This window comes from Lentinus tigrinus (assembly GCF_003813185.1).
Source record: "Lentinus tigrinus ALCF2SS1-7 unplaced genomic scaffold L226scaffold_13, whole genome shotgun sequence".
Lineage (NCBI taxonomy): Eukaryota > Fungi > Basidiomycota > Agaricomycetes > Polyporales > Polyporaceae > Lentinus > Lentinus tigrinus.
This window is the reverse complement of record NW_027137922.1, coordinates 703,001-725,492: the sequence shown is the minus strand read 5'-3', so window position 1 is coordinate 725,492 and position 22,492 is coordinate 703,001. Positions and strand designations below refer to the sequence as shown.

The window sequence follows — 22,492 nt, the reverse complement described above, 5'->3', positions numbered from 1 at the left end:
GGCTCCCGGTCCTCCGACCCGCACATTTATTTATCGTACAGCCACACAGCTGATCGCCCTTCTCTCGCTAACTTATCGCATCGTCCATCGTCAATCCATTCCAGACGTTTCTATTCTACACACGCCCTCACACCCGCCGCTCTGCCTCCAGTCGCCGACCGGTATCGCCAGCATGTAGTGTAAGTACGGTAAGTAGTGGAAAGAACACTGAGTGAGCGATCCCAGGGCTCCGCAGCCGCGAGGCACTCCGGCCGCCTGAGGATCTCGTCCGCCTAGATTCCGTCGCAGACTTAACCTCATGTATGACGCCCTCTTCGATGCCGTGGTCTCCCGGGCTTGACAGCTCGAGGATATTTACGTGACCCGCCTTCCATGCCACACTGGCCGTCGGGCCTCCGCTGCATCGCGCCGTGGGGTCAGCTAGAGCCTCGGAGTAGCAAGCAGCAAGCCTGTATCTGCATCAGCACTTGATGCTGACGGGAGGAACATGAAACACACCTGGTCCATGAATATGGAGTGTCCTCATGCACGGGTTCAAACGCCATTCGGCAGCATACTCGCATCCTCTTCAACTTTGATCGGCTCACCAGACTGAGTAGCCGTGTGCAGCGACGACTCCATGAGATACTCGCCTAGCTCAGGGAAGTTCTGCACTAGAGCCTCGTCTAGGAGCTTCCGGTAAGACTGACCAGACAACGCGTTAGCTCCTTAACCACGACTGTCGCCAGCACAACGACGGCTTACGTCAATGGCGTGTATTTTGCCGTTCATGAACTGGTTCTCCGTGGCGGCACGTTCAATCCGGTCCTTCGTCAGCTGCATTGGATTCCGGGAGCTATCGATATCGACCAGGACTTGCATCGGTACCATAGTGTCTAGCGAACTGGACATTTCCTCCAGCGTCGCCAGATGGTTTATCACCTCGTTGCTGTTTGACAACAGAGCGGTCAGCAACCAGCAACAACGGCACACGCCCACATCGTGAAGCGAAGTGGAGATGCGATCGGCCACTTCAACAGTCTCTGCCGCTGTTGAGCAGTACATAGCCAACAAGCAACAAAGCACGCCACAAGCCAAGCGAAACGGCACGGGGGGTGAGCTAGTAGACTTAGGACTGGCGGACAGCGGATAACGTTCGAATCCTCGTAACCAGACGGCTGTAATGGAAGGAACAGACTCCGAACGATATCTGTCGAACTCAAGCTATGGCATCTGGTTGGCCCATCCGAACACAAACTATATGCGGCTCCATCGAACATGCGCACAGATGAACGTGCCAACTCATCGCGCCTGGTGTGACCGCGTTATGGAAGCAATGACCAGGCGATGAATGTGTGCGAGTCTCCAAGACGGGCACGCATACATGCCATAGCTCGAAGCACATCCAAGCTGATGATCTTCAGAGTAAGATGCAGTGCTGTTCCACCCTCTCACCACGTCCCTTGTTCAAACGGCGCAGAACAGGGAAAGGGCTAACGACGACTTCTGAATCTCGACACCGGCTGCGTACCACTCCACAAGAAGTAGAACATGGCCAGAAACCGGGATCATAACTGAAAGAAAGGACTGTTACTTACACCCTGATTCCGACGGGCTTCCCAGCCACTCCTCCTGGCTTGTCCTTCTCCTTCGTGAGGTCATTCACAACTGTCGTACCAAGGTTGTACAACGCGGTCGCGAGACCAAGCAGCTCCATCTCGAGGTCGCCTTGAAGCCCGGGCGGCGGGGGCGACTCGCTCTCGCGCGGACTGTCCGGGGCTTGCGTGGCAGACACAGGTGCGGGGGTGAAGGGAGCGGGAGAGGACATGTTGCGCGCCATGCTTGTTCCGGCTGCCGTCGTTATTAAGGCACTGGCGAGGTGTGCGAACAAGACCCAGCGAAGAGGACTCGGATATCAACAGAAACAAGGCGACAACCAACCACAGGCGCTCGTGTTCTGGTGATGACCAACAGAGCCACGGCAATATCCGAACACCACTAACTCCCGGGCGTCACCTTTCCTCTACTATCGCGTCCCCAGTGTTCGCCCAAATACCTTGTCCGGCGAATATCTCATTCCCCTCTGTATTGATAATTCTCAAAGCTGGCACATACCTTGATATATTTTGTCTCAACTGCCATGCCAACTCCGGGCTGAGAACATTGAGAAATGAGGGATTGAGAAGTGAAACAGTGCTCGCGTCCCCAGTGTTCGCCCAAGTTTCCCACGCCCACTGTTCTCTCAAGATCGGGACCAGTTTTTACACTAGAATTATGAGCCTTTTTGTGTTCGACAGAGCGCGCATATGAGCACCATTGCCCAAATTTACATTACTATCGGGGGGGAAACGAGTGCAGTACAGCGATTTGAGCGAACACTGGGGTCGGAGCGAACACTGGGGACGCGATAGTACTTATTTTCGGACCACTTCACCATACGAAATAGACTGACCATTACGATTCGTATATGTCTGTCATGGTCCGATACGGGGACTAGAACCACTCAAAGTCAAGTATGGATCCTCAATCAGCTCCTTTAAGCGAACGCCTTGCTACACTTATCAATTATAGGAGTGCTATGCATTATTCCGAGTTCATGCTGGATGCTAAGCCTACGTGAGTACCTGTGCTTACCCCAGTGCCTCCATAATTCGTGCTCAGAACATATCCTCACAGACTGCAGTTGGCCGTCAAAATATCTCACTGCGAAAGACCGCGCTTGACGGAGGACGAGATGTGAACACAAGCCGGCAGGTGATCCTTGAAGGGGAAAACTGTTGATACGGTCACTCTCTCTGTCGGTTATGACTTCCGTGGCAACGTTCTCAATGTCAGTTTGACGATCTCGGCGAGAATCTCAAATACGACTCTGGTTGGATCCGCGAGTTCGTCCAGAGCCCCGACGACGACCTGTCCGCCTCCTGCGTTCCCCGTCTGACAGTTTGGGAGCTGCTACAACCAATCCATCACCTGTTTGCTTCTGACTTCGTGAGGTGCTGGCTGGAGATAGTTCACAGTATGTTCCCACATTTGACTCGTTCTGGCCGTGAGCGATATGCTCATGAACTCTATCAGTACACCGACTACTTTGGAAAGAGGGTATCTATCACCTCGACCCCAGCCTTGGGAATACGATGGTGCGGATGGTCAACGGGACGTATCGTGGCGTCCTGAATGATTGGGACCTGGCCAACGTTCGCAGAAAGTCCAAGCATGACGGGTTGGAGTGCATAGGCACGCGTGTCTTCATGGCTATCGACCTCCTATGTCCCGAGGGTAGCGATCCCGTGGAGCGGCGCTACCGTCACGACCTGGAGGCGTTCGTGTGGATCCTCGTGTGGGTCTTCCTTACATACGACAGGGACAACGTGGCGCACAAGGTCAGGACGACCTCAAGGTGGATGTCACCATCTGTCGGTGAAGTCGTAGATGCGAAGCAACTCTTCCTCTTAGGCATCGATCGCTCTGATGCCCAGCCGCAGGGGAAGTGGGAGGGTCACTGGAGGCTTGTGAAGTTGATGCGCGTCGTGTTCAGGGACCTAGTGGTCACACCGATGATTGAACTCGCCAATGGCAATATTGTACCACCAGAGCCCTCGGACGAGAATGTATATGTCGCATTCTGGGACAAGATCGACAAGTATATATGTCGCTAGGTAACGAAGGGTCTCCAGGAGCTTCTCGCTATACGAAACTACCTCTGTCTTCCGTCTCTAGAATGTCTCGAACGTTGTAGAACAAGTTTTATGGTAGCTCGATCATCGATGAATAGAGTGGCGAATGCGGGTGTCTGCGATGTAACGACGACAGTGACAGTAGTACGGCCCGACAGCCGCACGCGGTCCGCGGGGAGATTGATTGGCGGCCAACGTCACACTACTCATCCTCTTCTCCTTCAAGGTCAACATCCAGCGATGCTACGTCAGAAAGATCTTATGTTGGTATTCATCATGAAGAATGCCGGGCAATCCTATGGATAAGATGTGAATAGTTGACTAGCAGCAAGAACTCCCGCTCGCACATCAGTGCCAGCTCATGATCTGTGCGTGCATGTTTTTCTACTGCGACCCCGGAGACTTTCTGAAGTAATCCTGCGCTAGCGGAGTAGAGCGACATTTGACCTGGATCCACGCACAGTGCCTGAACGTATGGGCTTGCGTACCGTCGTGGGGATTCTGAGGAGCTGCATGTAATGGACGACACAGCCGCGCTACCATAGCTTTCCCCTCGCCCGTTGCTTCCGCGATCACCGGGGCCTCTATACTTCCAAACAACGTTAAATCGCTGTTTCAACAGGCCCAATTTGATCATGTTGCGGCGGGCGCGTATGGAGAAATAGACTAGCGTCGTTGCAATGATGCGGTCCGGTCTGCTCAACACCGTTGCAGTGACGGAGCGCGCAGTCTGTCCGGTCCCTTCACGCCGACTCGGCGAAATCGGAAAGGCCATACGCCGTCAATGAGGCCGCACTCGAGTTCACTGGAGGCGATGACTTGGAGAATGTGAAGGTCTGGCTCCCATTTGTTACGTCTTACACTTGAATTACTGAAGCAAAATAGAGTCCGGATACTACTGTAGGGTGGGATCAGTGGCAGCAAACGAGTGATGCTGTCTCCGGATACAATACGCCAAGGCCGACAGAACTACGGAGTTCAGGCCAGGCGCAAATGACCTCACCCTCCATCGCCCAAGGCTGTTGCTGTCAGGCCCCTTTGACCGCAGCGGCGGTCAGGCGATTCACCCCTAGAGCGTCTCGTACCTCCAGCGGTCAGGATCAATGCTATTAGCACCAAACACCAATTCACACCCGAGCGGTATAAAGGCTGGGACGACGTGTCAGGACGTCCCCCAACCCGTCTCTGTTCAAGCACCGTCGGGGTCTTCTTCATCATGCGCGCTGCCTTCACTTCCTTCGTCCTTCTTTCCGCTGTTTCTTCTTCTCTTGCGGCTTGGGTTCCCCTCAGCCAGCTCCAGAACCGCGCAAACAGCTCTTTCTTGGACTGTTTGGAGAGTGCTGGATTCGATCCCGTGGTGCAGGGCGAGTCGGATTATGCTACTGATGCTGCGCCTTTCAACCTCCGGTGCGTGTATTTGCGACTGTGGCGCGGATCCTAAGATCATACTAACCGCCGCCCATATTTAAACAGCTTTAATTGGAAACCGGCGGCCCTCGTTTACCCCAGTGACTCAGCGGGCGTCGCTGCCGCCGTGAAGTGCGGAGCCTCAAGTGGTGTCAAGGTCAACGCCCGCAGCGGTGGCCATTCCTGTCAGTTCCTCCGACGCACGCATATGTGACTAGCTCATACTGAACCGCCTCTTCTCCAGACGCTGCGTTCGCACTCGGTGGTGAGGATGGCCACCTGACTGTCTCCCTGGACAACCTTCGGCACCTCTCGGTCAGCGGTGATACTGCTACCATTGGCGCAGGTAACCGCCTCGGTGATGTTGCCCTCTATCTTTGGGAGAACGGTGCGTCATGGTTCTCCCCATCACCGTTCCTGTCCGGGCGGTTCTCATCATACTGACGACCGTTTTGATCTTCCAGGCAAACGTGCGATGGCCCATGGTACCTGCCCGTACGTGGGTATTGGCGGTCATGCTGGCCAGGGCGGGTTCGGTCTCCCGTCGCGCGCCTGGGGCCTGCTGGCCGACCAAGTGACGAGCCTCGAGATTGTTACGGCCGATGGCTCTATCCTTACTGCGTCTCAGTCAGAAAACTCCGACCTGTTCTGGGCTGCAACCGGCGCAGGTTCCAGCTTCGGTATCATCACCTCATTCACGACGGTCACACACGAAGCGCTCGACTCGGTTGCATTCTCATACACTTTCGCTAACTATGGTCCCTCTGAGGCGAGCAAGGGTCTCCAAGCTTGGCAGAAGTTTGCGAACGACCCTGCGAACCCGCTCGACGTCAGCCTCGGTCTTCAGGCCCATGTCGCTCCTGGTAGTAGCCCGACCGGCGTCGTCTTCTCTGTGAGCGGCCAGTACTGTGAGTGCTCCTGCTGCCTACTGTTTTTCTTTTTCTGATAGGCTTTCACGCAGACGGCGCCGACGAGGCCAAGGTCAATGCGACGATGGCTCCCCTTCTCGCCGAGCTCGGCGAGCCCTCTGCCACGTTTATGCAGGCACAGGATTGGATCACCTCCGTTCTCTACCTAGCCGGCACCACGGGGCTTGACAGCCTGAACACCACTTTGGCACCTGACACTCACGATGATTTCTACGCGACGTCGACGTTCGTCAGCCTGGATGAACCGCTCGGCTCGCCTTCTACCGACGCTGTCATGGAGTACTTCTACGGACCTGGCGCGACCAGCCAGGTTGCGTGGTTCGTCATCTTGTGAGTGATCACCCCTGCTGGGAGCCAGCTGAAGACATGTGCTGATACGTGCTTAGCGATCTCTATGGCGGTGGGGAGTCCGCTGTCAACAAGGTCGGCGCCGACTACAACTCGTTCGATGGCCGTGATGCTCTCTACTCGATCCAGTACTACGGCACGATCCCCAACTCTGTCTCCGACGCGGACGGCATTGCGTTCATCCAGGGCATGAAGGCTGCGATCGAGGACAACCAGCCTCAGACTTTCTTCAAGGAGTATGGTATGTCGCACGTTGTGCTCTCTACACCCCTTTCCATCTGCTGACAAGAGCATTGCGCACAGTAAACTACATCGACAGCACGTACACCGCGGACTTCGCACACAAGAAGTACTACCCCACGCACACCGCCCGCCTCACGGACCTGAAGAACAAGTACGACCCGAAGCGTGTCATTCACCACCCCCAGGACTTCTAAGCAAAGTGCCTTCGGCAGGCGGGAGAGGCCATGCCATATAAACGACATGCATGTAGCTTCTCTATTCTTTGACCTTCCACTGATATCGGGTTGTTTGGACTGGCCGCGCTATCTATACCGGACTTCTACACTTATCTCCTCGCATAATCACGCATTTGCTTAGTTACAACCAGTTGAACAACTTACGCTCATTCAAGAGACACTAACTAGCTGTACTCACTCCTGCTTGGATTGTACATGGACTTCATAATCATTATAATCCGGATGTCTACCATCCACGTACCAACTTTCCCTTGTGCTGGCGTTCTCCCGGCCGGTCAATGATAGAGCCATCAACACCTGAAGTAGGGCGTTCAGATGGTCCAACGAGGCAATCGTCAGAATTCTATGCGTCTATAGTCGTTGTGGATATGATACAAGTAATTATACGGCGTGTAGATTGAACTTCCAAGTCCAGCCAATTGAAGGCATGCAGTGTGCATTATCCGCCTCACACCGAGATCCAGCCACGCTTGATGAAGTCCTCCAGTGTGTCCTTCGTCATCTCCTCCATCGTGTGGTACTTGATGCCGAAGAGCTTGTGCTCCTTGCTCGCGTCGAACGAAATCAAATGCACAGCCTTCACGGGGTCGTACGACGTGTTGCCGGAGGGGAGCTTGGGGTAGAGGCGATGCGCGACGTTGACGAAGTCCTGGAATTTGTATGTACCTGCGCTGATGATGACGCGCTCGCCGCCGGCCTCGGGCGTCGTAGTGGCGAGGACGTGGGCGGTGGCAAGGTCCCGGACATCTACCCAACCAAATCTGTACAATGCGCCGTTAGCGAAGACCTCCGCCATTGACCACAAGAGCACGTACCCGAACGTTACAAGCTCCTCATTACTGAGCTTCCCCGCGACAACGGCATTCCACCAAAGCGTGAGCGACTCGTTCAAGTTCTCCGGCTTGTCCACCTCATGCAGGACGGGACCATACACGTACGGCGGGTTCATCACCGCAACATCCCATGCGACCTCACTCTTGTGCATTTTCCAGAAGTCCCACGCAGCACGCTCGGCAAGCGTCTTGCTCGCGCAGTACTTGTCCCCGTTCACCGCGGCCTTGCCCTTCTCGCTCACCTCCCGAATCGCGCGCTCGTTCCAGTCCTTCTCGGAGAACACTCTCGGGGTGGTGCCGAACTCGAAGATGGACGCGCACGATGCGGTGATCACGACGCGCTTCACCGACTGCCCGCCGTGCTTGAGCGCGGAGTTCAGGACGCTGAGCGTGCCTTGGACGGCGGGGACGATGATCTCGTTCGGGTCGTCTGCGCGGTCGTGGAAGGGCGATGCGGTGTGCGCGATTACGTCGACGCCCTTGACGGCTCCGTCGAAGGCACCCTCCTGAGAACAGAAGCCAGTCAGCTCACCGGTGAGAAGGGAGAAGCCGACGGAGACGCACCTTCGTGATGTCATTGACAATTACGATTTCGAATTTGTCGCCGTACGACTGGAAGAGCTGGCGGAGGTACTTCGCCTTGCTCTCGGAGCGCACCGTACCGCGCACGGAGAAGCCCCTCTCGAGGTAGAATTTGACGACCCAGACAGCGACGTAGCCGTTTGCGCCGGTGACGAGGACCTTCCCTGAAGCGACTGCGGGCATTGTGTAGTTGTGTAGTGAGGTATTGGATGGGAAGAGGAGATGCTGAGAGGTGTGATGTGATGCTGAATGTCTGCTGGGTCAACGTCGGTACCCTTATATACCGATTGACCTAGCCATCGCCTGAAGCGGGCCCGGCTGCGGGTTCTCGTGTTTTCCGCATTGTGCTTCTGGAGGACTTCAACTTGCCTGCACTGCACCGATGGCGGCGAAGGGCGGAAACCAAGACATGACTCACGAATACAGTACGGATGTGCGATAACCCGACCGGACGTCCAGGCGGGACCTCTGGAAGTAGAGTCGCCGGCAGGCAGCTGTGCTCTCCGAAGTTGTTGCCAATGTTGGTCCCTTCGTCTAGTCGCCGAGACGCCGGACTCTACTACCGAGCGGAGACTCTTCAGCTGAGGAAGAATTTCCGACCAGAAAGTTATTGAGTTCTGCGGGTGAGACAGTGCAGTAAACGATTGATCATGCTTGGTCGGTCATGCTTGGAAGTGGCCGAGGTATTATGACCGGTTGACCTCGTACCCAAGTACAATTGCCTCCTGGTAACAGGCAAGTCACTTCTCGGACTTCAGGAGCTCCAACTTGCTACATTCGCCGAACTTCGGCCCTAGTAAAGGTCCGTTCGTCCTTGACTTCATGTCGCATGCTGCGCAATGCTGACAGTGAGATATCATGTACTACTACTCACAGAAGCCGCGGACGGCCGCTGGGTGTCCGATCGGGGTTCTCCTCGCGGGATTCGGCGCAGCCAGTATCTGAAAGTATTGCCAGCCTTGCATCGTTCATGAAGAGAACAGCTTGACGTTCATGCGAGTACTTGAGGCCATAAGAGTCCGGTCGCAAGACCTCGGACCGGTGAAGCGCCGAATACACATCGGGCGCTTCTGACTTGCCTTCCCCCGGCCTCCACCACCACTCAGCGCAGCACTTGCACTTGCCTCCGTTGTCCCGCGCGTCATGCGCGTAAAAGTTGAGAGCGTCGCGCCTCTGCCCCATGTCAAGGCCTGGCTCAGTGCTCAAGCCATTCCGACCATCTACGATCTGAAGACATCACTATGTTCCGACCTCCACGCGTTCAAGCATGCGTCCATCGACGCGGAAGACCTCGTTCTACTCCTTGACGACTTCGAGCTCCTGGACTCGAGCCCCATAGATGTTGTACGGGACGGAGATCTTATAGTGTGCGTCCGACTTTGCTTCGTGCTCCTTCCCTCCAATGAAGGCCCTCATGGCAGTCATATGTCTCGCCCATAGTGTCAAGAAGACCCCCGCTCCTACTCAACATAAGCGCAAAGCACCCGCTCAAGGTGCGTTCTTGTCTCATACTTTTTGAATCTACACGTGTTTACGTGGTTATCGTCATCGCAGATATGAGTAGTCAACCAAGGAAACGTTCCAAAGCAGACGATGGGAGAGCCCTGTCTAAGCCACCAGTCGGGACCACTCGGTCGACAAAACGACGTTCCCCATCTTCGTCATCTTCCGACTCGTCATCCGAGTCTAGCTCAGATTCAAGCGAGAGCAGTGCTTCCGACTCGGACTCAGACTCAGATTCGTCTTCTTCGTCTTCGTCTTCAAGCTCCTCTTCGTCCGGTGCGCCTTCTGTCAAACCATCAAAACGGAAAGTTCACAATGGTGCTGCGGGTGCGAAGCCTAGGACGCAGCCGGATGCGTCGAAGTCGTAAGTAATATTCGGACTTCGTCCCTTCCACTTCAGCCAATGGTTCCCTCCGTATAGCACTCCCGCTGTTCCACCAGGACTTGGCAAACCCTCGACCCACAGTCGCAACCTCCGCCGGCGGCGCAAGAAGATGTACGAGCGTCTCACCGCCACCGCGGAGCCTACCAGCGTGAACGAGATACCTCTTGGACCGCGAGCTCGAACAACCGAGCCTCTCGAGACGAGACAGCTCACTTCTCCCCCCTTGGAACCGGAGACGCCCTATATACAGGGCAAAGGAAAAGGAAGAGCCCAGGACTTGGGCGAGCCAGTCGAGCCGCCCCAGTTCTTGATGGCCTCCATGCAGAACAAGAACAAACGCCGCGGCTTCAAGGACGCTCTGTCGCGGGGTGTGCCTGCAAAGATCACGTTCACAGGTGGGGATGCTGGGTCGGGATTGGGGCATGTGGATGCCGACGCGGATGCTATGATTGTCGAAGCGACTCTCCAGGTTCCTAGTCCGACTCGGACACAACAACCGCGCCTGGTCCCGCCCTCAGAGAAGCAGGATCTTGGCCAGCTTCCTTCGAATGTGTTCGTCACAAGCGTCGACGTCGAGGAGGGCATGTGGCCGTCGAAGCGGAAGAACAAGAAGAGGAAGAAACCTCAGCACCCCGAGGAATCGTCCGTGCAAGTGGAGGACCCGTACCCTGACAGTTTGCCGTACGACGACGAGTCTGCAGCTGCAGGTCAGCCCACCCCGGCGCAGAACATCCCCACGACTGGACAGACATCAGGGGGAGCGAGTGAACGCGCTACGATTGTTGCGATGTACGACTCCCTGAGGAAGGTCACAGACAAGGCTCAAGTACCGGTTGGGGCTACTATCGTTTGGAAGGTGCGTAGTCCCGTTATCGCAGAAGCCTCTGTTCTTGGCTCATATCAGGATGCTACAGGGCCTCAGCATCAACCTCGAGACCATGACGCCCGAGTATCTGACGCACGTCGCACGCGTTGTTCGTGTCGACGACGAAAGGCTCGCTGTAGAGCTCGTCTCGGAGGATGGCGCTGTTGGAGCGTCGTTTGGCGGCCCCATAGCTGCCGACGATGAGGAGTTTGAAGGACCGATGGAGGAGGAGTACAGCTGGGATGATATTCTCAAGGGAGACTACAGGCTTGTCGCATCGCACTGACGTTCGCGCATCACTAGCTGATCGTATTCGAGAAACAGACTTCGACGTCGAAGCGAGGAATGCTACTGCTACATTTTGGCCATATTTACAAATCGAGGACACGTCAGAGTCATACATTGAGATCATCAAGAGCACCGGGAACACATTCAGAAGTATATCACGACAGCACAGATGCCCTTCCACTCCTCGATCGCCCTGCGAACCTCGCCCAAGAGTGCCTCCACGATCGGGTGATGCCCAGGGTCCTCTTGCCAGATCGCGGAACGCTCTGCGCGGCCTCTTGGGGCGACAGGGACACAGAGCACCAGCGGATCACTCGAGTCTCGCTTGATGAGGCGCAGAGGGGTCCACGGCTTCGCTTCTTGAGGACGAGAGACGGATACAGGCAGAGATGTGCTCGTCGACCCAGGAGTCTCCACAGTGGAGAAGAGTGAGGGGGAGATACCACCGGCTCGACCAGAAGCGTTTGGGGCAAGAGAGCGAAGAGACCGGCTCTTCAGGCTTAGCGCAGGAGTGCTCGTCGTCATTGATCCTGAATCTTTCGCGAACGCAATCCGACTCGACGCCAGGAGATCCTCTTGCACCGAGAACCTCTCGAGCTTGTCGTTCGCCTGTGCCAAATTCAACCCAACGATGGAAGGCAGCGGACTTGGGTACGGAGACGCGTCTGCAAGATCAGCCACAGACTTGAGGGATGCTCCAGAGGTAGACGTTGACCAGGCCGAGCGCGGAATACCAGTAGCACCAGCTGAGAAGACGTAGGCTGAGGCTGAGGCGGCACGACCGCCCACGGCGTGACCCTTCTTGTGCGGCTTGCTCGGGCTGTGCGGGGCTTGTCGCAGAGAAGACTCCGAGTCAGACTCCGGAAACGCGATCTGGAATCCATATTCTGCGTAGATTGCTTGCCGGCGGAGGGCGAATCTGCGGTCGCGAGGAGACGGGAGGTTCGTGGTGGATCCGAAGCTCATCTCTGTTGCGCGACGATTCATCATGGACCTCATACTATCGCTCGGAGGTGGACGAGGGACTGAGATGTCGGACCTGTCTGAGTGCACGGAGTAGGAGGAGAGAGACGTGTCTGGCAGAGTACGATTGCTTGACGATGATCGGGCGTCCTCAGGCGACATGAACGACGGGACAGCATCTTCATGCAAATCTTCGCCGCGAGTATCCGGAAGGGAATCGTGAATGCGGGGCGAGTCCATAAGAACACATTCTTCATCGGTCGCATGATAGCAAAGCGCGTCGTCGTCGTCGTGTTCTGCATAGTCGCACATGTCGTCGTTTTCATAGACGTCTGCGCTGGAAAGACTGGGCTCCAATAACTGTAGAAGCGGCGCGTGGAGAATCTGCTCGCCGGATTCAACGATATCGGGCTCACAGGTCTCTTGCGCTGACTTGTACATTGAGGAGAAGCGTTTGGACTTGCTAGACTGTTCGTTAACGAGTGTGAAGGAAGAGGCCTGTGGGGACGGTACGCAGTCGAGGTCGATATGCGAGGGACGGTAGGACTCGAACACGGGAGACTGCAAAGCATCAGAGACAAGATCCTCGATGACGCTGCGCTGCAGCTCATCCCTATCCTGAGCCGGCTCGGGAGACTTGAATGCACCTTAGCACGGTTCCGGCGCCTTGCATGATCGCAACATATAGACTCACCGCGTCCATTTCGTACAAACTCGGGCTAATGGCCGAGTACACGCTCTCCGTATCTGCCCCCTCGCCGCGCTCGTTGCACCTCCATTTCGTCGTAGGCTTCGGGCTGATGCTTGGTGGTTGATATGGGCGTCTTCTGCCGCTGGGGACGAGATGGAACCTATGCGGGATGGGCGATTTCTCGATCTCTTTCGTGCGCATGGTCTTGGCTCGCGAGCGTCCGCGTGTGCCATCCGGATCGGCGATGGACGAGATAGTGCAAGTACTGCCAGTCAGAGCCAAAGATAAGACACTACGGTGGTCCAGAGACTCGGCGGACGGAAGAATGCCGAGCCCGTCCGCGCAGGATGTGAGAGGTGTGAGGCGGCCCGAAGTCATAGTGTCGACGTCGATCAGAGCGACAGAGAGTCTCGTATTTTGCACGTTGAAGCTTGAGCTTGAGCTTGAGGATGGATGGACGAAGGACGACGCAAGCCTGAAGTTCGCGAGCTGGCGACCTTCACAGTGACAAACCATATTCGGCACGTGGGTCCTGTCAAACGCATACATGCTACATAGCAGATGCACACTTGTATAACCATATCTTTGGTGGTCCGGCTAGCTTCGATATAGAAGAGTGCCATTCGTGAGAGGCCTAGGGGGCGTGCAGGCAGGTGGGCTGTCGTAATATCATAGCGTGACTAAATATCGTCTCCTACCAGCCAGCTATATTCTGTCAGAGTAAGTCAGATTATCAGCGCCACTGGTAACGCGGTGAGTACGACCTACCCAGTCTATCTCGAGCCGGTTCCTTCTGCTCCAGATCGCAACTCAGTCAAGAGATCTTGGAGCCTCTTGCGGAGCTTCTTCACAAGTTCGTCGTCATCTGCAGAGGGAGGAGGCTGACAGAGGCGTTAGGACTACTACTCATAGCCAATGCACGGTCTTACCAGCTGATCCAGAAGATACTGCAGCGATCCCATGAGCAGCCGTCGTCCATTCAAGTTATAGCTCTCGCATCAACGTACCTCCGCTTCGTCAATGGTCTGGATGCACAAGTAAGTCACGCGAAGTATGTACCTTAGGCTACAAGTTATGGGACACACCAAGATAATGGGCCCGCTGGTGAAGAGGAGTTGCGATTTCCATGAGGTCGCTTGATGCAACAGCTTCGAACTCACCGATTCATGATCTTGCTAGTACTGGGAACCGCCGGCACCTAGGGAATACTTACTTAGGATCCGTCAAGTATATACATATTGGATATGACAGGCTCACCTCCAATTTATTGGGCGTTCAAGCAACTCGGTCAAAGCAGATCACAGATAACTTGAGCTTCGAGTTGAATCGGGTGTTCCGTAAACATGACCCGATCGCGATCTGATCTGGCCCAGCGAGCTCCTCACGGCATAACCCATGCTTTTGGCACCCTCCGACTTGGAGGCCTGTATGATTTAGTACTGGAGTTTTTCCTGAACTGACGAGTGCTCGGAGAATGTGTCCATCGCATCAAGCTAGCCTGTGAGCGCAACTACGAAGTCTTTCCATAATGTTCGAGTCAAGTACAACATCAGTTCTACAATACAGGAGGCGGAAGACAGAGGTATTTTCGTATAGCGAGAAGCTCCTGGAGACCTTCGTCACCTAGCGACATATAGTGCTTGTCGATCTTGTCCCAGAATGCGGCATACACATCCTCGTCCGAGGGCTCTGGTGGTACAGTATTGCCGTCGGCGAGTTCAATCATCGGTGTGACCACTAGGTCCCTGAACACGACGCGCATCAACTTCACAAGCCCCCAGTGACCCTCCCACTTCTCCTGCGGCTGGGCATTAGAGCGATCGATGCCTAAGAGGAAGAGTTGCTTCGCATCTACGACTTCAGATGGTGAGATCCACCTGGAGGTCGTCCTGACCTTGTGGGCCACGTTGTCCCTGTCGTATGTAAGTAAGACCCCCACGAGGATCCACACGAACACCTCCAGGTCGTGACGATAGCGCCGCTTCTCGGGACCTTTGAAAGCCCCGGGTACTAGAAGTTCGATCGCCATGAAGACGCGCGTGCCTATGCACTCCAACCCGTCATGCTTGGACTTTCTGCGAACGGTGGCCAGGTCCCAATTATTTAGGACGCCGCGATACGTCCCGTTGACCATCCGCACCATCATGTTCCCAAGACTAGGGTCGAGGTGATAGATACCCTCTTTCCAAAGTAGTCGGTGTACTGATACAGCTCATGAGTATATCGCTGACGGTCAGAACGAGTCAAAGGTGGGACATACTGTGAACTATCTCCAGCCAACACCTCACGAAGTCAGAAGCAGACAGGTGATGTATTGGATGCAGCATCTCCCACACTGTGAGACGGGGAATGCAGGAGGCGGACAGGTCGTCGTAGGGGCTCTGGACGAACTCGCGGATCCAACCCTACTATAGTACTTGGGCCCGAAGCGAAAGCGGGTAAGCGCCGATGTAATTGCTCACGTGCGCAGCGCGAAGCACAGCGCCAGCGGACTGTGGACACGTCCTCTTCAAAGCCTTCTACGGCGACGTGTCTGTCTCGTCACTCCTTTCTTCTCCCCTTCATCTCTCTCGGGCTTGTCCTCGTTGTACTCTAGCTTGCCGGCGACTTGCACGATATCCTACTAGGCTCCAGCGGCCAGAATGGCCAACTACAACTATGACGAAGCCGGCAATATGGCCGCATACTTCGTCCTCACGTTCTTGCTCATCTTCCTCGTACCTTACACGCTGGTAGCCATATCAGCTAGCAGTACGCCCGGACGTCTTGTATTTTGGAATCAGTGCTGATTGGGTGACATAGAGCCACCTAGGCTTTCTGGCTGCCAGTGCCAGCAGTGCAGTGCGCAACGGGAACGGACACGCAAACGCGAGCGAGGTTCGCTCTTGACGCCTAAATTACGACGGAGGTGTGTGGTATGCATATTGACATAAGGAATTTGCCTTTAATGCAAGATGGACGCACCAGGACTCTCATCCTGCTGGTCGGCTGGTCAATTGCTGCCTTCTTCGCGTACAAGATCTCAAAGACTGAGAACGTCAACAAAATCTATGATCCCTTCGAAATCCTGGGTATCAGCACAGTGAGTTGTCTTATCATTGCGCGCAGCCGGGCCCTTATGCTAGTCGGGTAGAGCATGACTACGAAAGAGATCAAGTCGCATTACAAGAAACTGTCCCGTAAATTGTGCGCATATACCTCCCTTCTTCGGTCCTGCCGACCCCCTCATTCTCATCTCCTCGTAGCCACCCAGACAAGGTCAAACTGGCCATCAACGAGACTATGGATGCCGTAGAGGCGCGCTTTGTTGAGATTACGAAGGCATATAAATCGTGCGTAGTTTTATTCACCGTACTCGGTACTTACTGATGGTGTCATTAGATTGACCGACGAAACCATCCGCAAGAACTGGGAGATGTTCGGTCACCCGGATGGTCGTCAGGAGGTCTCGATGGGCATCGCATTGCCCAAGTGGATTGTTGAGAGCAGCAATAATATCTGGGTCCTCGGTGCATATGGCCTGCTCTTTGGCGGTGCGCTCCCCGCACTTGTGGTAAGTGGGCATGTGGTCCTGTAAGGTATGAAATGTGTTCATGTTATATTTTCCAGGGCCGTTGGTGGTTTGGCAACAGGGAGAAGACGAAGGATGGTGTTCACGTTCAGAGTGCTGCTGCGTTCTTCAAGAGCTTGACCGAGGAGTCTGGTATGGACGATGTCACAACGTCTCTTGGTAAGGCCTTCGAATGGGAACACCCGTCCAAGGTCGGCAAGTCTGCGGCCGAGTTGGAGCAGCTGGAGAAACGAATCAAAGAGAAGCTAGATGGCAAATGGGACGAGCTTGTCAAGCTTGCGCATGCTCGGCCTGGAAAACACGAGAGCCGTAGGAGGGCTTTCATCCTACTGTATGCCCACTTGTTGCGTTTGCCCCTTGCCGACTCCACGCTTCAAAAGGGTGCGTAAGTGTGAACTGCTCTTTCGTGCTGGTTACTGAATCAGATTCCAGAGCAAACGGAGATACTGTTGCAGGCTCCTGTGCTGCTCAACTCCATGCTGAACATCACCATGTCACGCAATTGGCTGCTCCCCACCATCTCTGCCATGCGTCTGCATGCCTACCTCACGCAAGCCCTCCTGCCCGGACAGACAGAGCTCAAAGCTGCCCAGCTACCTGGCATCGACCTCTCAGAAGCACCTTTGCTGTCTAGCTCGGAATCTTTCGAGGCTGCCATCTCCTCGCTGTCAAAGTCGGAGTCTTCCGCCCTCCCCGATGCCGAGAAGGCCCTGGAACGTCTCGGTCAAACCGAGATTGTCGACGCATCGTTCAAGGTCATTGGCGAGCGCTTCGTTACACCCAGCTCGTTCGTGCACCTCCTCGTCAAGCTGCGGGTGGTACCGCTGTCGAAGGAAGGCCATCCCGTTCCCATTCCCAAGCAAACGAAGGAGAGCGAGAAGCGCGACAACGAATTCTTGCTCAGTAAGAAGGAGATGGAGGATATGCCGAAGACTGACTATATCAGTGGATACGCACATGCACCATACTGGCCAGCGGTGCGTATTTCCGGGGTATTGCTTACACTCATATGCTGAGCTTGCATCACAGAACCGCAAACCTTCATGGTGGATCGTTCTTGCCGATGTCAAGTCAAACAAGGTCGTCGTCCCCCCGATGAAGATCACAGACGTGCCCGTCGCCGGCCCTCAGTCCGGCATCGACTACCGCTCATACAAGATCCAATTCCAGGCGCCGCAGAACGTTGGACTCTTCACGTGGAAGGTCTTCGTTGTCAGCGACACTTTCGTTGGCGACGAGGCCTCGCGTGATATCATCTTGAAGATTGACGACCCGTCAGTACTCGCGTCGGAGGACACGACCGCGGAGGACGACATATCGGACCCTGAGGAGGACTCGCTTGCAGGTCAGATGGCGCTCATGCGTGGAGGCGCGGTCAAGAAGCGGACGGAGGAGGAGAGCGATGACGAGAGCAGCACGGATGAGGAGGAGGAGGATAAGGGCGACAGTAGTAGCGACAGCGACAGCGATTAATCGAGTGCGTTCCACTGTGCATTTTGGAATTAAGTTATTACTGCGTGCAGTTCTATTCCAGCGTCGACGCACACTGTTTTGGAAGCCTGACATTGGTTGGCCTCATAGCTTGGACTAAACTCACCTGCGGCCTCGTCGTTTGTATGACGGGGGAGCACGGAAGTCGTGGGACAACTCGTGTGTGCGTGTGATACCTAATCGTAATGTCTTGGATGCCAATTATATCCATCCGAACATTGTCCTCTGTGGCGATGGGGGATCGACCTGACACTGAACACTGCAGACTCACAGCAATCATGATCTGGCGATCCCTGATTAACCTGCGAAGATTCAATAAGGGTGTCACAGACCCCACCCTCTCCGATTTGTCCTTCTGCGCGGCACCAGCAGATACTGCCCCTATGCCATCGGAAGTTGGCACAAGCACGCGTCTCTCCTCACATACATCACCCGATCCACGGCCCGAATCCTGCGTGGACCACCTTGAATTGTCGATCCCAATGGCGTGTAGCTAGTGATGCGTGGTTTGTCCCTGTTGTACATCTTAGTCCAGGAAGATGCATTTGTCATTGGGTGGGAAGAAGTGTTCTACACGAGCAAGCTTAGCCTCCGTGATATGTGTGCATGACGTGCCCACCCTTCCCCAAAGTCTCTTCGCAAAAAATGTTCTGGGACGGTCCGAAGTCGCTAAGTACTGGAACGTCTGATAACGAGACTAGTTTGCAGGCTTACAGTCTAAGTCAGATTATAGCGTTCTGGACGGGGCTGAGACAGCCTCGAACGGAGGTCTCCCTTCTTCCCACGAAGATCGGGGTGAGCCACGTGGTGGCTGTGGTGCTTGTGCTTGTGATTGACGTCGTCCGTGTCGCGCAGCCTCCGAGTCCACCTTGCCGCAAACCACGACCATCTCGTCTTTCCTCTGCTTTTAGACGCATTAGATTGCCCTCTGTTAGAGCAGACCTTCTACTTGTTATATGCTATCCAACTGGGACAAATATGGTCGCTTCAGCCTTGACCTTGCCTCCACGGCCACCTCCGTAGGTTTCTCTACTGCAAAAGCCTGTACTAAGCTCGGGGTTCGTGTCTAGCTACTCCGACTGAGTTGACCAACTGATTGATCTTTCTTTTCTTGTGTAGTTCTCTATCACACGCGGTATCGCCTCGACAACTGCAGGGCTCACAGGCAGCGTCATTGACTATGCTCTGTTCGGGGGCAATGCCCGAGCTGGTGAGCTCTTCGGCGGAGCCGTCTCTTCCGCTATCTCTGCCGTCGAGTTCCTTGCCCTTGCACCGCTCCTTCTTGGAGAATCCATCACATCGACGTCTCTCACCGCCGCACATTCTTCTTTGTCCATCCTCACGACTATCTTCCCGGGTAGCGACGAGGCCAGCTTCTCCCTCGCCAGCTTCGTCAGTCTGGTGAGGCGTGAGTGGAACGAGCCAGCTGAGAGCCACGCGCTGCCGGAGGAACGATACGGCGTCGTTGAAGTATTCCGGGCACTTGCCGGCTTTGCCGCGCTCCAAGGCGTCACGAGCGAGTGGCAGGAGAAGCGTTGGTTCAAGTTCATGAGGGAGGTCCCCGTTCATGACGACGCCAGCACTTTCGCGCGCAGGAAACGTGTGGACTCTCGTGTTACGATAACAGGGGACACCATGTACTCTCGTCATTCCGGGCAGATTGTCACTGCTGAGATAAACGAGATACTCCCAGGATCGTGGCCTGCCGGCCAAAGCCCCGCGACTCATGCAGCTGCAGCACAATCATCCGCCGGTCCATCACACCTCTCCGTCGGCCCGCCGCACCTCTCTTCCAGTCGGCGCCATCCAACCACCCTCCCCATGGAGGATCTGAAGCAGACTCTGCGCAGACTGTCCAAACTGGTGCTGGCCGGTTACGGCGGCCCAAGTTTGTTGTTTTTCGGAGTCTCACTCACACCATGGGAGAAAGAGCAAAAGGAACAGACAAAGATTGCAGACGCCATCGATGCGTCGGAGAAGGAGGCCGCTGGAGAAGATGGATCCTCAAAGTCGACTGACCCGAACATGCCCGGCGCATCTTCGTACTCCTGGTGGAATGTGTTGATGGGCAAGCACGATCATGACATCTTCCTCAACTGGGCTCAGACGCAATCGTCGTCATCCGGGCCAAGCGCCTCTTCCGAGAGTCAGGTATGTTGCGACTATCTATTGTAATGTCAATAACCTGCTCATGTCGTATTAGGCACCCCATCCGCCGCCAACCGCGCAAGTCAGCTCCGAGGACCACATACCTCGCTTCTGGGTGTTAACAGACCATGTCCGGCGCGAGGTTGTCCTCGTCATACGGGGAACGATGAGCTTAAACGAGCTCGCCGTGGATCTCACCTGCGACCCAGCACCTTTTATCCTTCCCTCTGTAGACCACACTCGACGCGCATCCTCTACCTCCCATTCATCAGCCCAGCCGGAAGAAGACAAAGACAAAGAGACACGGCATGCGCGTGAGCCCAGTTACGACGAGATCGACGAAGAGCTGGAGAACATCCCTGGCTCCTTCCCGTTTCCGATGGACCTATCCGTGCCCTTCCCCCGCTCGCGCAAGAATACCGAGAAGTCACGGTCATCGTCGCCGTTCCCGCGCTCGCGATTGGTGTCAGAAAGCGGAGAAGAGGGCGCATACATCGTGCATGGCGGGATGTTGAAGATGACGCGCGCCATGGGTGGTCCGGGCAAGCCTGTGCATGTCGCTGTCCGAGATGCACTGAAGCGAAACAAAGGCTACTGTGAGTTTCTACTGTATTTCTACGGACATATGCTATCTGACACACCACCTCACAGCACTCGTTATGTGCGGTCACAGTCTCGGCGCAGGCGTCGCGGCTCTTCTTGCATTGGTGAGTCTTTGTGGACGACGCTACATCTCTGTACTGACTTGGAGGACCTCCACAGATGTGGGCCTCTCCAGAGACCCGGCTCACACACCGTGCCTCCGGACTTCCCTTGAACAGGAGGGTCTCTGCATATTGCTTCGCTCCACCTTGTGTCGTCTCACCAAGGCTCAGTGCCAAGGCAGCCGCCTCTGGGTTGATTGTGTCCTTCGTTTATGGGCATGATATCGTCTCGCGACTCTCGTTAGGGAGCGTCCGCGACTTGACACGAGGGGCAGCCTGGCTTTGTGCCGCAGAGCACAGGGACGGCGACAAGGAGGAGGGGTATTCCAGCGTGACGAAGAAAGCACTCAAGCACAAGATGGGAAGGGGAGAAGAAGGCGACGAGGAATGGGTAAGTCCTTCCACCACTCGCATGATGTACGAGCCTCCGTCTAATATCATCCCTCTCTAGTTCCTCGCCGTCCGCAAGACGCTTGAAGCTAATATGCAGATGGCTGACCTCTTCCCTCCCGGCAGGGTCCTGTGGGCTCTACGCGACGGCGACCTCCACCGCTTACACCGGCTCGGAGCAGGCTCCGGCCGGACATCTCCCAAAGAGAAGGTGCGGCTTTTCGAGGTCGTAGACGTCAAGCAGGTATTCGGACAGATCATCTTTGCTCGGGATATGCTGAGCTCCCACCTCCCGCATCAGTATGATCGGGTTTTGCACGAGTTACTATAGACGATAGACCATATGTCATGTCCTTCACGGCGCCGTTGTAGCATACCTTAATGGCTTGTACGATACCTCCGCATCACCGATACACGTTCACCATGTATTCCACACGATATCGATACCTAGTGTCCTTGCAGTATTCTCAACACACGACGCCTTGCATTGCATTCCGCATACGCTTACATTTCCATCTGTTCCTAGCATACAGTTTCTCTGATATACACACTGCTGCTTGAGATCGCTGGCACCCCGACTTCATCCTCTCCTAGAGCGACGCAAGGTACTCCTCAATAACCTCCACGATAACCTCATGATCCTCCTGCATCGTCAACCCACTGACCACGATCACGCCCACAATGCCCTCCACATCCTTCACACGCACAGGGAAGCCCCCGCCATGTATCGCATATTCGCCCGCACGGTCCCCGAGCATGAACTTGGCGGCGAACGCGTCCTCGTTCCCCGCGAACTTGTTGCGCAGGAACCAGGTGCTTGTGCCCCAGCGCAGAACCGCTGCGCGCTTGCGAGCGACCCAAGTGTCGTTGTCCGGCGTCGTCCCGCGCGCAGTCGTGCAGTGGAAGAGGAGCTGCGCATGCGCCGCGAGCGTGATGTTCACGACGGCGGGCTTGGAGGAGGCTTTTTGGAGCCGGGCGCGGAGGCGCGTTCCCAGCTCCCAAGCGGTGTCCGCGGTGAAGTGCGGGAAGATGCAGCGTTGCTCTTCGGCGGCGATGGCCTCGAGCTAGCTCAGATGACCGTGCGTGGGTATGGTGAACAGTAGAGTACAGGTTATGCTTACGGTGGCTGGCGGAGAGCGGATCTGCACGTATTCTGTTTGGCTCATCACGATATCCGTGTATGCTTGAACTACTCCGTCGTTGTTAGAAAGGGACCGATTGCGCAAGGAATTTCAGACCGACCGAAGGTAGTCTGTGGACCT

The 22,492-nt window shown here is 55.4% G+C and overlaps 11 protein-coding genes across 11 annotated transcripts; 5 read left to right on the top strand and 6 right to left on the bottom strand.

The window, feature by feature from the left end:
- Nucleotides 1–392: 392 nt before the first annotated feature.
- On the bottom strand, nt 393–1,912 carry L226DRAFT_79807 (uncharacterized protein). The gene is made up of 4 exons (XM_067687252.1): nt 1,578–1,912; nt 745–928; nt 499–684; nt 393–449 (listed from the first exon to the last, which is right to left on the bottom strand). The coding sequence occupies exons 1-3, from the start codon at nt 1,817–1,819 to the stop codon at nt 535–537; spliced, it is 576 nt and encodes a 191-aa protein (XP_067535215.1). The 5' UTR covers nt 1,820–1,912; the 3' UTR covers nt 393–449; nt 499–534.
- A 743-nt stretch (nt 1,913–2,655) lies between these two features.
- On the top strand, nt 2,656–3,635 carry L226DRAFT_613457 (uncharacterized protein; the record flags this gene model as incomplete). The annotated part of the gene is made up of 2 exons (XM_067686511.1): nt 2,656–2,995; nt 3,055–3,635. Exon 2 carries the CDS (start codon nt 3,114–3,116, stop codon nt 3,633–3,635), a length of 522 nt encoding a protein of 173 aa, XP_067535214.1. The 5' UTR covers nt 2,656–2,995; nt 3,055–3,113.
- A 1,158-nt stretch (nt 3,636–4,793) lies between these two features.
- On the top strand, nt 4,794–7,059 carry L226DRAFT_79671 (FAD-binding domain-containing protein). The gene is made up of 7 exons (XM_067687250.1): nt 4,794–5,060; nt 5,127–5,245; nt 5,305–5,448; nt 5,525–5,968; nt 6,022–6,319; nt 6,376–6,578; nt 6,641–7,059. The coding sequence occupies exons 1-7, from the start codon at nt 4,870–4,872 to the stop codon at nt 6,772–6,774; spliced, it is 1,533 nt and encodes a 510-aa protein (XP_067535213.1). The 5' UTR covers nt 4,794–4,869; the 3' UTR covers nt 6,775–7,059.
- A 60-nt stretch (nt 7,060–7,119) lies between these two features.
- On the bottom strand, nt 7,120–8,801 carry L226DRAFT_535509 (NAD(P)-binding protein). The gene is made up of 3 exons (XM_067680919.1): nt 8,214–8,801; nt 7,632–8,155; nt 7,120–7,577 (listed from the first exon to the last, which is right to left on the bottom strand). The coding sequence occupies exons 1-3, from the start codon at nt 8,412–8,414 to the stop codon at nt 7,265–7,267; spliced, it is 1,038 nt and encodes a 345-aa protein (XP_067535212.1). The 5' UTR covers nt 8,415–8,801; the 3' UTR covers nt 7,120–7,264.
- A 573-nt stretch (nt 8,802–9,374) lies between these two features.
- L226DRAFT_571506 (uncharacterized protein) lies at nt 9,375–11,270 on the top strand (the record flags this gene model as incomplete). The annotated part of the gene is made up of 5 exons (XM_067684563.1): nt 9,375–9,598; nt 9,672–9,724; nt 9,786–10,098; nt 10,156–10,975; nt 11,034–11,270. The coding sequence occupies 5 exons, from the start codon at nt 9,375–9,377 to the stop codon at nt 11,268–11,270; spliced, it is 1,647 nt and encodes a 548-aa protein (XP_067535211.1).
- Nucleotides 11,271–11,416: 146 nt separating this feature from the next.
- On the bottom strand, nt 11,417–13,304 carry L226DRAFT_571505 (uncharacterized protein; the record flags this gene model as incomplete). The annotated part of the gene is made up of 2 exons (XM_067684562.1): nt 11,417–12,871; nt 12,930–13,304. The coding sequence occupies 2 exons, from the start codon at nt 13,302–13,304 to the stop codon at nt 11,417–11,419; spliced, it is 1,830 nt and encodes a 609-aa protein (XP_067535210.1).
- Nucleotides 13,305–13,428: 124 nt separating this feature from the next.
- Nucleotides 13,429–14,247, bottom strand: L226DRAFT_535507 (uncharacterized protein). Its single transcript, XM_067680918.1, has 7 exons — nt 14,184–14,247; nt 14,087–14,124; nt 14,012–14,027; nt 13,934–13,951; nt 13,856–13,873; nt 13,695–13,807; nt 13,429–13,638 (listed from the first exon to the last, which is right to left on the bottom strand). The coding sequence occupies exons 2-6, from the start codon at nt 14,092–14,094 to the stop codon at nt 13,700–13,702; spliced, it is 168 nt and encodes a 55-aa protein (XP_067535209.1). The 5' UTR covers nt 14,095–14,124; nt 14,184–14,247; the 3' UTR covers nt 13,429–13,638; nt 13,695–13,699.
- A 176-nt stretch (nt 14,248–14,423) lies between these two features.
- L226DRAFT_560766 (uncharacterized protein) lies at nt 14,424–15,318 on the bottom strand. The gene is made up of 2 exons (XM_067683385.1): nt 15,187–15,318; nt 14,424–15,128 (listed from the first exon to the last, which is right to left on the bottom strand). Exons 1-2 carry the CDS (start codon nt 15,251–15,253, stop codon nt 14,482–14,484), a joined length of 714 nt encoding a protein of 237 aa, XP_067535208.1. The 5' UTR covers nt 15,254–15,318; the 3' UTR covers nt 14,424–14,481.
- Nucleotides 15,319–15,438: 120 nt separating this feature from the next.
- On the top strand, nt 15,439–18,186 carry L226DRAFT_509106 (translocation protein sec63). The gene is made up of 9 exons (XM_067678204.1): nt 15,439–15,677; nt 15,729–15,834; nt 15,894–16,008; nt 16,060–16,112; nt 16,172–16,258; nt 16,308–16,479; nt 16,536–16,878; nt 16,930–17,474; nt 17,527–18,186. Exons 1-9 carry the CDS (start codon nt 15,569–15,571, stop codon nt 17,968–17,970), a joined length of 1,974 nt encoding a protein of 657 aa, XP_067535207.1. The 5' UTR covers nt 15,439–15,568; the 3' UTR covers nt 17,971–18,186.
- A 650-nt stretch (nt 18,187–18,836) lies between these two features.
- Nucleotides 18,837–21,736, top strand: L226DRAFT_79570 (alpha/beta-hydrolase). The gene is made up of 6 exons (XM_067687249.1): nt 18,837–19,046; nt 19,108–20,139; nt 20,192–20,732; nt 20,788–20,843; nt 20,899–21,231; nt 21,292–21,736. Exons 1-6 carry the CDS (start codon nt 18,945–18,947, stop codon nt 21,559–21,561), a joined length of 2,334 nt encoding a protein of 777 aa, XP_067535206.1. The 5' UTR covers nt 18,837–18,944; the 3' UTR covers nt 21,562–21,736.
- Nucleotides 21,683–22,401, bottom strand: L226DRAFT_487463 (uncharacterized protein). The gene is made up of 2 exons (XM_067677199.1): nt 22,352–22,401; nt 21,683–22,294 (listed from the first exon to the last, which is right to left on the bottom strand). The coding sequence occupies exons 1-2, from the start codon at nt 22,394–22,396 to the stop codon at nt 21,821–21,823; spliced, it is 519 nt and encodes a 172-aa protein (XP_067535205.1). The 5' UTR covers nt 22,397–22,401; the 3' UTR covers nt 21,683–21,820.
- Between the last annotated feature and the right edge of the window lie 91 nt (nt 22,402–22,492).

What these genes read in the sequence shown, in the direction of transcription:
- L226DRAFT_79807 (XM_067687252.1), bottom strand. Translation starts at nt 1,819, where the DNA reads ATGGCGCGCAACATGTCCTCTCCCGCTCCCTTCACCCCCGCACCTGTG. An exon ending in AAGCCCGTCGGAATCAGGGT is followed by an intron (nt 929 to 1,577) that starts GTAAGTAACAGT and finishes GTTGTCAAACAG; the next exon opens with CAACGAGGTGATAAACCATC. An exon ending in GCAAAATACACGCCATTGAC is followed by an intron (nt 685 to 744) that starts GTAAGCCGTCGT and finishes TTGTCTGGTCAG; the next exon opens with TCTTACCGGAAGCTCCTAGA.
- L226DRAFT_79671 (XM_067687250.1), top strand. Translation starts at nt 4,870, where the DNA reads ATGCGCGCTGCCTTCACTTCCTTCGTCCTTCTTTCCGCTGTTTCTTCT. An exon ending in GTTGCGTGGTTCGTCATCTT is followed by an intron (nt 6,320 to 6,375) that starts GTGAGTGATCAC and finishes ATACGTGCTTAG; the next exon opens with CGATCTCTATGGCGGTGGGG. An exon ending in GACTTTCTTCAAGGAGTATG is followed by an intron (nt 6,579 to 6,640) that starts GTATGTCGCACG and finishes CATTGCGCACAG; the next exon opens with TAAACTACATCGACAGCACG.
- L226DRAFT_535509 (XM_067680919.1), bottom strand. Translation starts at nt 8,414, where the DNA reads ATGCCCGCAGTCGCTTCAGGGAAGGTCCTCGTCACCGGCGCAAACGGC. An exon ending in TTGTCAATGACATCACGAAG is followed by an intron (nt 8,156 to 8,213) that starts GTGCGTCTCCGT and finishes TTCTGTTCTCAG; the next exon opens with GAGGGTGCCTTCGACGGAGC. An exon ending in GAGGAGCTTGTAACGTTCGG is followed by an intron (nt 7,578 to 7,631) that starts GTACGTGCTCTT and finishes CGCATTGTACAG; the next exon opens with ATTTGGTTGGGTAGATGTCC.
- L226DRAFT_560766 (XM_067683385.1), bottom strand. Translation starts at nt 15,253, where the DNA reads ATGCTGCATCCAATACATCACCTGTCTGCTTCTGACTTCGTGAGGTGT. An exon ending in TTGGCTGGAGATAGTTCACA is followed by an intron (nt 15,129 to 15,186) that starts GTATGTCCCACC and finishes GAGCTGTATCAG; the next exon opens with TACACCGACTACTTTGGAAA.
- L226DRAFT_509106 (XM_067678204.1), top strand. Translation starts at nt 15,569, where the DNA reads ATGGCCAACTACAACTATGACGAAGCCGGCAATATGGCCGCATACTTC. An exon ending in AAATCCTGGGTATCAGCACA is followed by an intron (nt 16,009 to 16,059) that starts GTGAGTTGTCTT and finishes CTAGTCGGGTAG; the next exon opens with AGCATGACTACGAAAGAGAT. An exon ending in GTGCGCTCCCCGCACTTGTG is followed by an intron (nt 16,480 to 16,535) that starts GTAAGTGGGCAT and finishes TATATTTTCCAG; the next exon opens with GGCCGTTGGTGGTTTGGCAA.
- L226DRAFT_79570 (XM_067687249.1), top strand. Translation starts at nt 18,945, where the DNA reads ATGCTATCCAACTGGGACAAATATGGTCGCTTCAGCCTTGACCTTGCC. An exon ending in GCGCCTCTTCCGAGAGTCAG is followed by an intron (nt 20,140 to 20,191) that starts GTATGTTGCGAC and finishes ATGTCGTATTAG; the next exon opens with GCACCCCATCCGCCGCCAAC. An exon ending in GAAGCGAAACAAAGGCTACT is followed by an intron (nt 20,733 to 20,787) that starts GTGAGTTTCTAC and finishes ACCACCTCACAG; the next exon opens with CACTCGTTATGTGCGGTCAC.
- L226DRAFT_487463 (XM_067677199.1), bottom strand. Translation starts at nt 22,396, where the DNA reads ATGAGCCAAACAGAATACGTGCAGATCCGCTCTCCGCCAGCCACC. An exon ending in TCCGCTCTCCGCCAGCCACC is followed by an intron (nt 22,295 to 22,351) that starts GTAAGCATAACC and finishes CATCTGAGCTAG; the next exon opens with CTCGAGGCCATCGCCGCCGA.